General features: G+C 50.3%; 5 protein-coding genes across 5 annotated transcripts in view; 2 read left to right on the top strand and 3 right to left on the bottom strand.

Moving 5' to 3' along the window:
* Positions 1-80: 80 nt before the first annotated feature.
* On the bottom strand, positions 81-2,495 carry CNG03590 (cytoplasm protein, putative). The gene is made up of 6 exons (XM_024657580.1): positions 1,421-2,495; positions 1,043-1,369; positions 950-985; positions 681-896; positions 338-623; positions 81-271 (listed from the first exon to the last, which is right to left on the bottom strand). Exons 1-6 carry the CDS (start codon positions 2,345-2,347, stop codon positions 141-143), a joined length of 1,923 nt encoding a protein of 640 aa, XP_024513249.1. The 5' UTR covers positions 2,348-2,495; the 3' UTR covers positions 81-140.
* Positions 2,496-2,712: 217 nt separating this feature from the next.
* CNG03580 (conserved hypothetical protein) lies at positions 2,713-5,134 on the top strand. Its single transcript, XM_572058.1, has 7 exons — positions 2,713-3,589; positions 3,649-3,748; positions 3,799-4,128; positions 4,179-4,456; positions 4,515-4,570; positions 4,620-4,666; positions 4,745-5,134. The coding sequence occupies exons 1-7, from the start codon at positions 2,785-2,787 to the stop codon at positions 5,028-5,030; spliced, it is 1,902 nt and encodes a 633-aa protein (XP_572058.1). The 5' UTR covers positions 2,713-2,784; the 3' UTR covers positions 5,031-5,134.
* A 2-nt stretch (positions 5,135-5,136) lies between these two features.
* CNG03570 (hypothetical protein) lies at positions 5,137-8,178 on the bottom strand. Its single transcript, XM_572056.1, has 2 exons — positions 8,046-8,178; positions 5,137-7,993 (listed from the first exon to the last, which is right to left on the bottom strand). The coding sequence occupies exon 2, from the start codon at positions 7,990-7,992 to the stop codon at positions 5,254-5,256; it is 2,739 nt and encodes a 912-aa protein (XP_572056.1). The 5' UTR covers position 7,993; positions 8,046-8,178; the 3' UTR covers positions 5,137-5,253.
* Positions 8,179-8,266: 88 nt separating this feature from the next.
* Positions 8,267-11,942, bottom strand: CNG03560 (hypothetical protein). The gene is made up of 6 exons (XM_572054.1): positions 11,569-11,942; positions 11,211-11,512; positions 9,979-11,091; positions 9,125-9,925; positions 8,634-9,047; positions 8,267-8,574 (listed from the first exon to the last, which is right to left on the bottom strand). The coding sequence occupies exons 2-6, from the start codon at positions 11,424-11,426 to the stop codon at positions 8,314-8,316; spliced, it is 2,805 nt and encodes a 934-aa protein (XP_572054.1). The 5' UTR covers positions 11,427-11,512; positions 11,569-11,942; the 3' UTR covers positions 8,267-8,313.
* A 90-nt stretch (positions 11,943-12,032) lies between these two features.
* Positions 12,033-13,547, top strand: part of CNG03550 (endopeptidase, putative) — a 2,027-nt gene continuing 512 nt past the window's right edge. The window contains exons 1-8 of the mRNA XM_572050.2: positions 12,033-12,127; positions 12,175-12,188; positions 12,236-12,277; positions 12,330-12,367; positions 12,421-12,619; positions 12,675-12,840; positions 12,893-13,061; positions 13,121-13,497. Of these exons, the coding sequence (XP_572050.1) occupies positions 12,114-12,127; positions 12,175-12,188; positions 12,236-12,277; positions 12,330-12,367; positions 12,421-12,619; positions 12,675-12,840; positions 12,893-13,061; positions 13,121-13,497 (1,019 nt within the window). The 5' untranslated portion in view covers positions 12,033-12,113. The remainder of the gene's footprint in view (positions 12,128-12,174; positions 12,189-12,235; positions 12,278-12,329; positions 12,368-12,420; positions 12,620-12,674; positions 12,841-12,892; positions 13,062-13,120; positions 13,498-13,547) is intronic.

The raw sequence follows: 13,547 nt of genomic DNA, 5'->3' as shown, positions 1-13,547 counted from the left end.
AGCTCATTTCAATACCATTCTTGGATCATTTCAGTCTCTTTTGCTCATTTTCTGCTCATGCTGTCAATATGCAGTTCAACATGCATAAAACTTAAAATTTTGCAGTAGATGATAGTTATATAAAGTTGGTCATCATTCAATCATTTTGCATGATCATCATCCTCATTCTCCTTGACTTTAAACCGCCCTCGACGTCGCACGACTTCAACTTCGGCTAACACCCAAGCTCTACACTTCGCATCATCCTCTGCTGACGCCCATCTTTTACGTCCTGTGCACAAGTGATTTCGCTCGTCAGCTTGCGCTCAGATCTTCAAGCTTGATTACCCTGACTTACCGATGATAGCCCAGCCTTTGCCTATAGCCATACCATGTCCAACCTTGTCTATGTCACACTCCCATCCACATCCTAAACTATACCATCCTAGCCAAGCAATGTAAGAGTCATACAAGCTTTTTGTTGGGTCCAACTCTGCGGGAAGAGAGATACATTGGTTGGAAGATTGTGAAGGGGACGCAAAGTTGAGGTGAGAATATATAGAATCGAGTGTGTGGAGACAGCAAGGTAAAGAAATGTAGGGCACGGGAGGCGATGGGATGATGGAAAGAAGAGGCAGCCATGGCTTGAAAACACAATTAAATCAGTAGTGATTCGATATCCGATAAAAAGAGTCACTCACGGTGAGCTCATCGCAATGATTACCTATGATGAATGCTCCGTCCCGGACGACACATTTTTCCCGCGTCACCCACGATCCCAGCTCCCATTCGTCTTCTGTGCGAGGGAACCACCCGGGAAGATCGAGAGATTGCTTCACGAGGGCATCTTTGGTCTTTGATGGATACATATTCCATGAAGGACGTGGACGCAAGTCGTAGCCTTTGCCTATATAACCCTTCATCCACATTAGTGATCGAATGACAATCAGAAAAAAGGTGGAGTCTATACCTCTGATATGAGAATATGCACCAATAAGCCATTACCCTAATACAGGTATCAGTCTACATGTTTAGATAACCGGCAATAATGACCAGCACTCACGCAACCCAGGTCTATGAAGCCTCCTTCTGGTCTTCCCCAAGTATCCCATTCTTTCCCATTTTCACCCTTGCCTTGATCATTCGCGGATGGTCTTTCAGGATACATATCCTTCCAAAGAAGCATCAGATATGCCGCCACAGCCACGTCCCGCTGGCCCCATTCTGATATGTTGTTCGCGGGTATGCCCCACTCATCAGACGGTGCAGCTTGAAGTTTAGTCAAACGGTGTTTGGCCATGTCGGTCTTGGAAAAACTGGGATTTAGGTGGCAATGTCGATTTTTGAGAAGAAGATAGATGGATTCGAAGCTTTCAGGAGGTTTTATGACCTAGAAAAGCATCAGCATGGTCTTTATCTAGTAGAACGATCGTATACGTACCCCATTTCTGGGATGGAGAACAGGGGAATCTGCGAAATGATCATGGCCGTATTTGCATACCTTTTCCAAAAGATGCTGGCACTGCTTGTATAAATCATTTTCCAATTCCTTGGTACTTCTTGCTATCCCACCCGATTCCAGTTGTGATCCATCGACAACGCCCAATCTCTGGCAGCGATCGACGTCAGACTCCTGACTGATTGTAGCAAGAGGTGACCGTCTTTTAGGCCTGTTCAACCTAGAGATCATTGCCCCAAGGGCCGGATGAGCGAGAGGCAGGTGTGCGTTAGTAGGTGCATGTGACATCAAAGAAGGCGATTTTGTTTGGAGATAGTGTACGGATATTCGTGCCCTCACTCCGCTTTTTTCCTCAGAACCGTCATTAATATTACTGGGATCCCATAAGAAAGCTATGCGATTGGCTTGCGGATAGTAATATGGGATGTGTTCTATCGAATTGATCTCTGGAATGAATATCACTAGCCCACAATCGTTTTCCGTAGTAGTATCGCTGTTCTCCTGAGGTGCACCTTCTGGGCTTTGCGAAAAGCGATAGAAAGAGCTGGTCTGGTCCAGCTTAATATGCCTCTGAGGCTGATTGGGCACTAGTCTGGTGCGTATACGCTCGATCAATTCTAGTCCGGGGATTGTCGTTCTGATCTCGTCTTCTGCGTCTTTTGACAACCTATCTGTCGTTGAAGATTGATGTAAAGGCAGAATATCACCTTGTAGAACTGCCGGGAAGAGCTTCTCTGGATGCAATGAAAGCGTCTTGAGTGTCGAGATGAACACTGGCAATGAAAAATGGCAGGGGGCGGAGATGAGTTGGGTCCAGCGGCTGTCCGAGCTTGACAGGGGTGACTGTGTCGAAGAGGTATACCTCGTGGAACTGACACCAGGCCACTGCAAGCCCTTTGGGGCTATCATCGTGGCATCGGGCTTGCCGCACAACGTCCTGCGATTTGAGCTGTTGAGAGTAGTCGCGAAGGAATAGCAAACTGGGTTTGGTGGACTGGAAGAACCCAACAAAAAACACCCATCCAAGCTTATATTGATATTTTGCGCTTATTATGGTTACCGTCATGCATGCATTAAATAAACGCTTTCCGGGAAGCAGTTCAAGCAAGGGCGGAATGAATTTAATTAATAATTGATAATGAGCTAAATAACTCGACCGACCGGCCTTGTCCGAGGTCGGTCATCCCCGAACGTCATTTCTTTTCTGAAAATAGCATCACCCTTCAAAACCCATACAACTTTTAATAATTAATACGGCTACATTGCGGATGTCACTTTTGCTTCTACACAATATATAAACGTCTGATATGGGCCCTTGAGTGTTCAGTGGAACATCTGGATATGACATGGGAGAACAAAATCAAATACCATCAAGTACAAAGCAAATCGACTCTGTCGACAACAAGACACGCCACTCGTCCGACACAAGCAGCGAAGATGAGACCTTGCAGGACGAGCTACACAGCAAGGTAAAGCATGGCGAGAAGGTGGCTGAAGAAGAGAGAGACGGTCACAATGAAGGTACCCTTGCCCATCCAGATCCCATGACCGATAACATGGAATCAGCACCTTCATCAGGCCCCGAACGTCAAATACAAAACTCGCAAGATGCTCTCAGTCCCCAATCGAGCAGAGTCCACAATCCCCCATCAACACCATTTGCGTCTCTTCAACCCACACGTTCCCAACGCCCTTACTCTGCCTTCTCCAAATCCACAAAGCTTCTTCTAGTCGTTTTAGGCGGCATCGCTGCCATCTTTTCTCCCATCTCTTCTAACATCTTTGTTCCGGCTATCCCCACTCTGGCAGATGCTTTCAACCGTTCAGAGTCTGACATATCCCAAGCAGTCACTGTCTATCTGGTATTCCAGGCTATTACACCTTCATTCTTCGGGTCTATGTCTGATTCCTTTGGCAGACGACCTTTATATATCGCCACACTCATTGTTTACCTCGGCGCCAATATCGGTCTGGCACTAATGCCTACTACCAAATACTGGCTTCTGCTCTTCTTACGAGCACTACAATCAACGGGTGGGAGTGCGGTTATTAGCATTGGATATGGTTGCATTTCGGATGTAGCGGAGCCAAGAGAGAGGGGCAAATATGCCGCTGCATTCCAAATGGGTGCAATGGCAGGCCCTGCGTTTGGTAAGTTCATGTATTCTTCTTTCTCAAATTATCAAATAATCGCTGACGCAGGACGCTAGGCCCATTAATCGGAGGTATTCTGACCCAAGGTCTAGGGTGGAGAAGTATTTTCTGGTTTTTGGCCATTGCGGACGGTGTCGTCCTGATACCTTTAATCTTGTAAGTCCCTCAAATGTGAGTCGCCCGCATGATGGACTTACGCATATCAGCTTCTTGCCCGAAACCTTGCGATCCCTCGTAGGAGATGGCTCCATTCCACCTCCTTCCCTCAGCGCTTCTCCCGTCGAGCTCTACCAACGCCGAAAGTTGGCCAAAAAGATGGCGGAGACGGGCGAAGAGCTGGAACCTGTCCATCGTCCTCCGCCCAAACCCTATCGACCATTCTCGACCTTTGCTATTCTCCTTGTACCAGAAATCTTCTTGGCGTTCTTCTTTGCCTCATTACTTTACCTCCAGTTCTACGCTAGCTTGACGCTCTTCTCGACCGCTTTGAAAAATTCTTACGGTCTCTCTGAACTCAAGATCGGTCTTTGCTACCTGTATGTCCCTTTTTCATGTGGATTTCCACCTAAGGTTAATGTATTTCCAGCCCATCGGGTATAGGCAGTATCATCTCTTCGCAGCTGAACGGCCGTCAACTCGACTATTACTTCCATCGGGAAGAACGTCGTGTCGGGGGCGATTACCGAGCCAAACCAGAAGAGTTTGATATAGAGAAAACACGAATCAGGTGTTTGTTTCCTTTTGCAGTCTGTTCTTGTTTAGCCACCGTGGCACAAGGCTGGTGTCTTCAGGCAAAGGCCAATCTTGGAGCTACACTGGTGATGAATTTTCTGGTGGGCTTGGGATCAGGAACGATTGGGAGCGGTGAGTTACTCCCTCGTTAGAGCTGCTTTTATAACTTTGGGCTAATCGTTTCGCTTAGTCACTGTATATGGACAAGATATCAAGAGCAACAAAGGCGGAGCAGTATCTGCTGCTGTGCGTCTGACTTCACAACTGCTTAAACATTATGCTGACACTCCAACAGCTCAACCTTGTAAGATGTATTTTTGGAGCCATTGGTGTCGCGTCCATGTAAGTCAACGCTCGCTCTTCCAGCTCCTGTCTATTGTTTGCCAAATAAGGAACTGATGATCCTTCAACCTCGGAAAGTCAATCAATGTACAACACATTGGGTGCAGGGTGGACTTTTGTCCTTCTTACAGGCTTGGTTGTGATTGCCTCTCCTCTTCCTATCATCGTTATCAAGAAAGGACGAGGCTGGCGGGATAAGAGGAAAGAGAAGAAAGAAGCGAAGAATGAAGAAAAGAAAGCGAAGAAAGAGGCCAAAGCGGAAATGACGGAGAAGCAAGTAAACACTTCGGATGCAGAAACAGGGGTAAAAGGTCAAATCGTCAACAAGACAGATGTAGAAGCAGGAGTCGGGACAAAGATATGACGAATTAGATTATTACTAGAGCATATTTCTTGGGACTCGACGATATAAACACTTAGCCTCTTGCACATATGGGTCTGCAGGTTTATATTTTTAATATAATGCATTTTATGGATTGCTTGTAGATTGCTTCTTAATTATACACACACATGCTATGCTAATCCCTCACATGCTGTTAATACAGAGATGCTTCTTCCCCCCCCCCTTTTTTTCCCTTTCCTGTCCCTCAACTCCTGCCAAAGCTCTCACCAGACCGATACGCAGGCCTCCCCTTCCTCCCCCTACTCTGATCCCTTTGTTCTCTATTCATACTCGGCTCCCTACTCCTGACTCCCCTATCCCTCCCTCTATCTTCCTCATGCACCGCACCAAGCCCTTGACCGTATTCATACCTCTCAAACTGAGAACCACTCCTTCTCGCCTGAGTGAGAGGGGTACCAGAACCCAAACCAGGTGTGACTGCCGGAGTGGTTTCAGCCCATGGGCTATATGGTGGTTCGCCCCAACCCATGTGACCGCCGCCGGCGCCGGCAGAAAGAGCGGGTGAGTCGCGCGCTTGGCTGCGAGAGCGAGAAACGGAGGGTGATGTGCTAGCTTGGGACTGTTGAGAGTGTCTTGATCTGGAACGTGATTTGGAATTGGGCGTCATCATAGGTACCGGCATCGCAACCCCCGCCGCACCTGCCGGTCGACTATACGCAGTCCCTAAGCCACTCTCCGTGAAGCCCATCGGCATCGCGCCCTTGAATCCTGAAGACTGGACCGGTACCGGTTGGGGTGGCATCCCTCCACCTTTGTGTGCGCTCTGTGACCTTGAGCGAGAAGCAGCCCTGGAGTATGACGGATCGGCAGCGGGGACGGGAACGGGCGTGCCCTGATTGGAGGGTGTACCCTGAGTACGAGCGTATGATAAGGATGATGAGCTGGAGCTGCTAGGCGGGACGGAGAGGTTCCAAGTAGAGCCCGGGGGGAGGCCGCGGTGAGTGGACCGACCGCGGTTGAGGTCAACTTGTTCGAGGTTTCTGGATAACTCGGGCGCATCGAATGTGAACATTGGGCGGTGACCGGAAGATCTAGAGCGCGATGCACTGACTGACCGAGAACGTGGGGGCGGTGGGTCTTGGAGATGTAGAGTATGAGGATGATCGAATGGTGTTCGGCCATGTTCTCCTGGGAATACACCACCTTGAAAACTGTGTCCTCTGTCTCTTGATCTGGAGACACTCGAACTCTTTTTGCCTCTTGGGTTAAGCGATGAAGACGACATGATGGGCACAGGCTGACTGGCTCCATCTCTCCTCATTGGATCCATAAACCCGTCACCCATGCCCATACCTCTTCCAATTCTGACCCTTGACCGACTCCTCGACTTGCTCCTGCTCTGCACTTCCTTCCAACCCAAGACCGCATCGCTTTGCTTCACTTTTACTATCGTCCACCTCCTCTCCCTGTCCCCGTCCAGACATCCTTTCAGACACTCGAGCCATTCTTTACCCAAGTTGGGCGGTTCCTCCCACGTCCCTCGTAAGATCTTCATTTGAAGCCTAGGATCATACGGATCAAAAAACGGGAGCCTTCCTGTCAAAAGAGCATGAAGGACGATGCCTACCGCCCATATATCCTGAGCGAGAGAAGGTCCCAAAGGAGGTGCACGTAGCAGCTCGGGTGGTGCGTATGGCAGGGAGGCAGAGGGGAAAGACTGAGTATGCGCCGGGCTAGGAGCGTGGCTGTTCTCGTGTAAATGGTGTTCGTTGGGATAGCGGTGTGGCGTGTGAGAATTGTGACTACGGTAGGGAGAAGGTATCCTTGACGACCCTCTTGAAAAACTGCTCGGCAAAGTCGAGTGCCTGTTCACCCCTGCGTTAAGCGGCGGCGGGATGGTTGCCGTTCTATCCTCCTGTCTGCCCACCATCTGTGCCATGTAAAAGTCGCAGACCATGACTTTACCTTGATGATCCACCAAAAAGTTGTCCAACTTGAGATCACCATGCAGTAACCCGCCCGGAAACCCGGGGAAGCCCTCATGCATGGCGGATACAGCTGAGACCACACCAGGGAACCATTTCCGCGCAGTCTTGTCTGATCCGCCTTCCCGCTTGAGCATGTCCAACAAGGACCCGCCGGGAAGATACGGCGTGAACAGAAAAGTTGCGCTCGGCGTCCTATGCATGTCGAGAAGCGGAAGGAGGGACGGGTGTGGGGGCAAGTTCTGCCATGTCTTGATTTCCTCCTCGAACTTTTCCAACGACCCCGACATGTCTGACAGGTCATCTCTCTTGACAATCTTACAAGCCAGAACCTTTCCACTGGTGCGCAGAGTCACCTTTCTGACCGTTGAGAAGCCTCCTCTTCCAATCAGCTTGCCCAGAGTGTAATCTTTCACTCTCGCGCCCTCCGCATCAGGCGCCAGTTGTAATGCTGAGCTGGACGAGCTGAAATGAGAGAGGAATGCGCTTGCAGGCGAGAAGGCGCTGGAGGAGAAATTGGAGAGATCCGATACGGCCGGGGACGGTGGGCCGGACGGACCTGGGTCAGAAACGAAGGACGGCGATATGGAATGCGCAGGAGAGAACGAGGGCGGGCGTGCCGGTAGAGCATGGTGGGAGAACAAAGGGTGGCGAGACGCTGCAGGAGGTGTATATCCCACCGAGGTGTTTGTATTGACCTGGCCAGGATTGGCCTGTGGTGACAAGTTGGACGCCGCTTCACCAAAACTGACTCCTCCTCTGAGACTCCCCATTCTGCTCAGGTCTGCTGTCCCTGCCGCTCCTTGCGAACTGCTCTCGGCTCCTCCTGATGAGTTTGAGGCGGTCTCATAACTCGTAGGTCTCGACGAATGTAGCCGCTGGATGAAAAGAGATGCGGGAGATTGCTTTGGAGAACTCGCTGCGCTGTCAAGACCAGAAGTATTCAGATGCAGTGGTGCTTGGGAGGGAATTGGTGGAAGGTTTGACGCATGCAGCATCCTGCATGTGGTGTCAGTGGTGGTGCGAGGTGGCCGGGGCGAGATGTACGTACGAAATGACGCTGCGTGCTGTGGGTTGTATCTAGTTGTGCGTGGGCGTGGGAGTCGCTCTGGCGAGCGCAGGATGGATGTACAGCTGAGGGAAAAGAAGACGTGGAGATGTGGTAAAAGTAGATATACAAAGGCGACGCAAGGGGATGACAGTTGTTCTGCTCTTTCCGGACCGGCGCTACGTAGTAAACTATATCCGACAAATCACCCGTCCCCTATTTTATTCTACGAATACATCGGATACATAACTATACAACAACTATGTGCATCTTATTCCTCAGAGAACCAATCCTCTTCCTCCGCGTCTCCGCCCGCATGCTCGCTCCCCAACTCATCCGCCATCTCGCTCGACACATCCAGATCATTAGGATCACTGACCACCTTGTCCCCTCGCATAGTATGCGTCTTCATCAACTCGCCATGGTATCTCTTGTCATCCGGCGTGCCTTTCAGCTCTGCTACAAACGACTCCATGCGGTCTCTAAACTTCCAACAATGTGTGGCATAGGATGTAGGCGTCCGCTTTGGGAACTGGTCCGTCCGGAATCAGCAACAATGGCTCATGATTGCTTATGAAAACAAACACTTACACCCTCGGGATTCTCTGACCATGTTTGCCATGTCAAATAACTAGGCAACACTGTCGTCAGACCGTTATTTACTACATGAGCTGCCATGGCCCGCTCTTCATCTTCCGTAAAGCTGTGCTTGGAAGTGAGCACCCTGGCCCTTTTGCGAGGCGGTTTTGTCATGGCCAGATTTTGAGAGTATGTGAATTCACCAGCAGCAGAACCAGACGGCCGTGTGGCGAGGAACAAGGCTGGATTCTTCTTTTCCCGCTCCTTTTCTTTTTCCTTTTCCCCATCCTTTTTTGCCCTTTCTCCCTCCTTATTTCTTCTCTTTCCCTTTTCCTTCTCCTTCTTGGCTAGGTAGGCAAAACGGCCCTTTTTCGTCTTCCAGTTCGTATAGTAAATTTGCCATGACCCTTGCATGTACACTCCCACCTGCCTCTTTTCATCAGCCACAACTGACCTCAAAGCGAGCAACGAGAAGAAAATAAAAATAATACACAAAAACTCACCGTTTTTTCCAGCTCTATCGCTATATCCGCCCGACTCATTCCCTTCATCTCCCATCCTTTATACCCCTTCTCAAAGATCTGACACATCATCTCATTCGTCATGTACTCTGCATTCCCCGCTATCCCTGCAGTCCTGGTACCTCCCCCACCACCACCACCACCACCACCACCACCCCCCGAGGGTGAAACTTCATCGTCCGAGTTATCCGATGACAGATCAGAAAGCTCGATGGATGAAGGAGACCGTGACTTGCGTCGACGGCCGGGGCGGTTTGACGAAGAAGGACGAGGGGCGTTTGCGTTTGTGTTCCCAGTCATTGTCGTTGTCGGGATCGAACGGTTAGGTGCGGACGACGATGGTGGGCCGACGCGGGCGGTGATGCGGATAGGAATGGAAGGGAGTGCCGCCGGTGTGTTGGACTGTAATTCATCTCTTTTGCTCAAACGTTGTTTTTGCCATCTGGCAAAATAACTTGCCCAAGTCACAGAGATATAGACACCGTACTTGTCCGCAAGGTACTCTCCCGCTTGCTCATTGCTCAGTCCTGCCTTTGAGATCTTTTCAGACTCTTTTTCAAAGATCATATGGACATCAGTCCAACTGAGTGTCGATGGGTCCATAAACTTGGTTTGAGGGCTGCTACCGCTGTACTGAAAAGGCTGAAGATTGGTCTCGTTGAACAGATCGGTAGGTCGTAAATGAGAATTGTCAATGTTGGTGAGAAGATAGGCGTATTGGCCTGTTTGGTGGAGCCAACTTAGGTACAAATCTCTCCATGTAAGCAGAGAATATGTACCATACTACATTTTGGTGGATGTTAGTTTCCCTTGAAAACGCAGGTTACAAAACGCACCTTTTGCCTAAAGGTTGCAATAAGATACTTTTCTCGCACACCCGGACCGAGCATCATCTTCTCCACCCTAAACATCTCTGCCAAATCTCCCAGCGTCGAATTCCGATCAACCTGCACAACCTTTTGCACTTCTTCCGGCCATTCTCCATCCGAAGTATACGGTGTGTCATCGTTTTCGGCAACTGTGTCCACCACCTCGGCTGGTCGCTTGGCGATTGCTATCGCACTAGACCGTCGGGCATAATGTGGGTGGAGCCGTGAAAGGGGACGAGAGGTCGAAATAGAGGTTGAGCTGGAATTCATATTGGCATTAACATTGGAGTTGGAAGGGCCTGCACCAGGGGTGGACGTGAGAGAGGAAGTAGATGATGTGGAGGACGTTGGTTTGGGATGGATAGGTTGTAGTTGAGGAGAGGGCTGAATCGGGACCTGCGACAGAGATTGTGACTGTGGCTGTGAGTGTGAGTGTGGCTGAGATTGTGGTGGTTCAGGTTGTGCGGACACTTTGGGTTGCACTTTCAGCGGCGCAGCAGTGTGGTTCGTAGACTTGACATTTCCCCTCGAGTTCACGGTAAACATCTGTGATGGCTGCTGAGTCTGTTTCCCGTTCCCGTTCAACCATACCACATTCCCTCCATTAATCTTTAAAGTCCCGCTCCCATTACTCCTGCTAGCCGGTATCCTTGTCGGCATGGGAAGCATCGCCACATCATCATCGCTGTCCCCTCCATCAGTCTCCTCCTGGCTCTTTTTGCCTTCGACCCCTTTCTCCAACACAGGGCGCAATCTCGCGGACGGGGGGAACCTTTGCGTCTTGACATCTTCCAACGGACCTCCAATTCTACATCCTCCCCAGTCATGATCTTCCCCCAAAAACATCCCTGCGTTCGCGCACCGGCTGACCCAGCACCTATCCAGCATCACCTTCACCTGCCAAGGTTCTTCTCTTCCCATCTCCGGCGGCTGTCTACGTTGACTTTGTCGGTGTGCATGGCCGGGTGGTAACCGGTCGGGATGGCAGTATGTATAGAGTGTGGGAGACTTATGTGGTGATATGAGAAGGATTTGTGTTGAAATACTGTCGTGGGATGGTGAGATGTGACCGCCCTCTTTCTGTAGACATCATCGGCCATGAAATGACACGAAAATGATGTCAGCGATCAATGCCCAAAAAAGCGCACAAACCAGCACACGCCAGAATATCGCAACGCGGTAATGGAGGATGTACTCACCCATATAGCTTTGATAAGCCCTAATATATCCTGCAAATCCGGGTCTATCCACAACGAAAGGCCTACTCCGGTGTCTGGATCTACAAAGATTCCACTGCCGTCAAGCAGGTACGTCCGGCCGCCTGATGGGTAGTATGTGGGCCATACATGTTGTGTTTCGGAGCCGGAAGCGTGTTGAATCTGTCCGGGTGGCTGCTGGGAATGTGCAGAAAGCATTTGCGGAGTGGGCTGGGGTGAGTGACGGCTGATGATAGAGAAGGAAGGAGAAAGGAAGGAAGGAAGTAAACTGTGGGATGATGTATCTGTTTTTTACTTGCGCATTAGAAAACCACGAAGATGAAGGGAAGGAATGGCTTACTCAAATGCTCTAATAGTAATTACGGTATTGTCTGGTAGGTATGGGCGCCAGGTGGGTATGCAGCGGCGTATTCTGGAAAGAGCGCTGGTTGGCGGTGGGAGGAAGAAAGGAAGGGACAGACAAGCGGCGGCGAGAATAGGGTGTATGCAGGAACGGCAGTATGGGATGGGAAACAGAAGGCAGGGGTGAGTCAGCTCTGCGAAGACCACGTGGCGAAAGAGGAAGGAAGGGAGGAAGGAAGGAAGGAAACCATGCACGCACGCCGCAGGAAGGAAGGAACGGAACGTTGACGCTGCGTTGAGCGTTGAGTGGCCCATTAGTGCTGATGTCACCACTTTCTCACCACGTGGCGGGCATAGCGGCGTTAATGCCATCACCGCAGAGTAGGTCTGGGAGTGTGGCACCCGGGGAGTCGGCGACCCCCGCCTCCGCAACGACGATGACAAGTCGCGAACCAACGTCGAGCACCGAGTTCAAGAACGGTTATTGAGCAATCCTCGTCTTCTGTCTGCATCTACCTTTAATCTTACTGTAATACGATCAATATGGCCCCTAAAGCGTGAGTCGGGGTGACTCTGAAACGGCATAATACTGACATTACTGCAGTGACTGGGAGAAATGTAAGCTCGACAGGGAGTAACATTAGAGCGTCACTAACCTTGGATAGACGACAAGAAGGTCACAGACGAGAAGGAGGAGAAGATTGTCGGTGCGTATGGGCTCTGTAGGACGTGGAGATTCAAGTGCTAATAACTGATCAGCTCTCGATGAGTCCGATATCCAGATCCTCAAGACATATGTCCGTCTTTCCGCCTCTCCATGACCAGCGCTTGCAACTGACACATATCGTAGGGCCAAGGACCTTATTCCCTTCACCTCAAGAAGATTGAGAACCAAATCAAGGATATCCAGAAGCGTGTGAACGAGAAGATTGGTGTTCGCGAGTCCGATACTGGGTTAGCACCTGCCAACCTTTGGGATATACCCGCGGATAAGCAGAGGAGTGGAAGGCCGTTGCAGGTCGCTAGGTGTCAGACTATTATCAAGGCCGGTATGTCTTTTGCAGCTTTGTATCTGCGAATTCTCAACTGATTTCTTTGCTGTAGCCAACCCTCCATCAGGCGACCAGCCTTTGAATCCTCAAGATGGTGCGGGTGCCGGTAATCCGGAAGGAGATCGATATGTCATCTCTATCAAGCAGGTGGCAAAGTTTGTGGTCGGTTTGGGCGACGAGGTGTCACCTACCGATGTGGAGGAGGGTATGCGAGTCGGGCAAGTCTAGGGTGTTCATCGTCCAATCACAGCCGCTGACAATCCAAAACAGAGTGGACCAAGTAACCTACAAGATTATGCTCCCCTTACCGCCCAAGATCGATCCTTCAGTAACCATGATGCAGGTCGAGGAACGACCATCAATTACTTATGCCGATGTTGGTGGATGCAAGGAACAGATTGAAAAGTTGCGAGAGGTCGTCGAGTTACCCTTATTAGAGGTAAGCGGGAAATTATTTGTCTCGGGACGTTGAAATTTGCGCTCATCGGCACTCTTTAGCCTGAGCGATTTGTCAACCTCGGTATTGAACCCCCCAAGGGTGTCCTTCTCTATGGTCCTCCCGGTACCGGTAAAACGCTTTGTGCTCGAGCCGTCGCCAACCGAACCGACTCTACCTTTATACGTGTCATCGGTTCCGAACTTGTGCAAAAGTACATTGGTGAAGGTGCCCGGATGGTGCGAGAACTGTTTGAGATGGCCCGATCGAAGAAGGCGTGTATCATCTTCTTTGATGAAGTCGACGCAATTGGTGGTGCGAGATTTGATGATGGTGCTGGTGGAGACAATGAGGTGCAGCGAACCATGTTGGAGCTGATTAACCAACTGGATGGTTTCGATCCGAGAGGTAACATCAAGGTCATCATGGCCACTAACAGGTACGTCTTGGTCCATGTCCCCATCATACACGCCCCCCAGCTGACATCCT

The sequence above is a fragment of the Cryptococcus neoformans genome (assembly GCF_000091045.1).
Source record: "Cryptococcus neoformans var. neoformans JEC21 chromosome 7 sequence".
NCBI lineage: Eukaryota > Fungi > Basidiomycota > Tremellomycetes > Tremellales > Cryptococcaceae > Cryptococcus > Cryptococcus deneoformans.
This window is presented reverse-complemented; position numbering and strand designations above follow the sequence as displayed.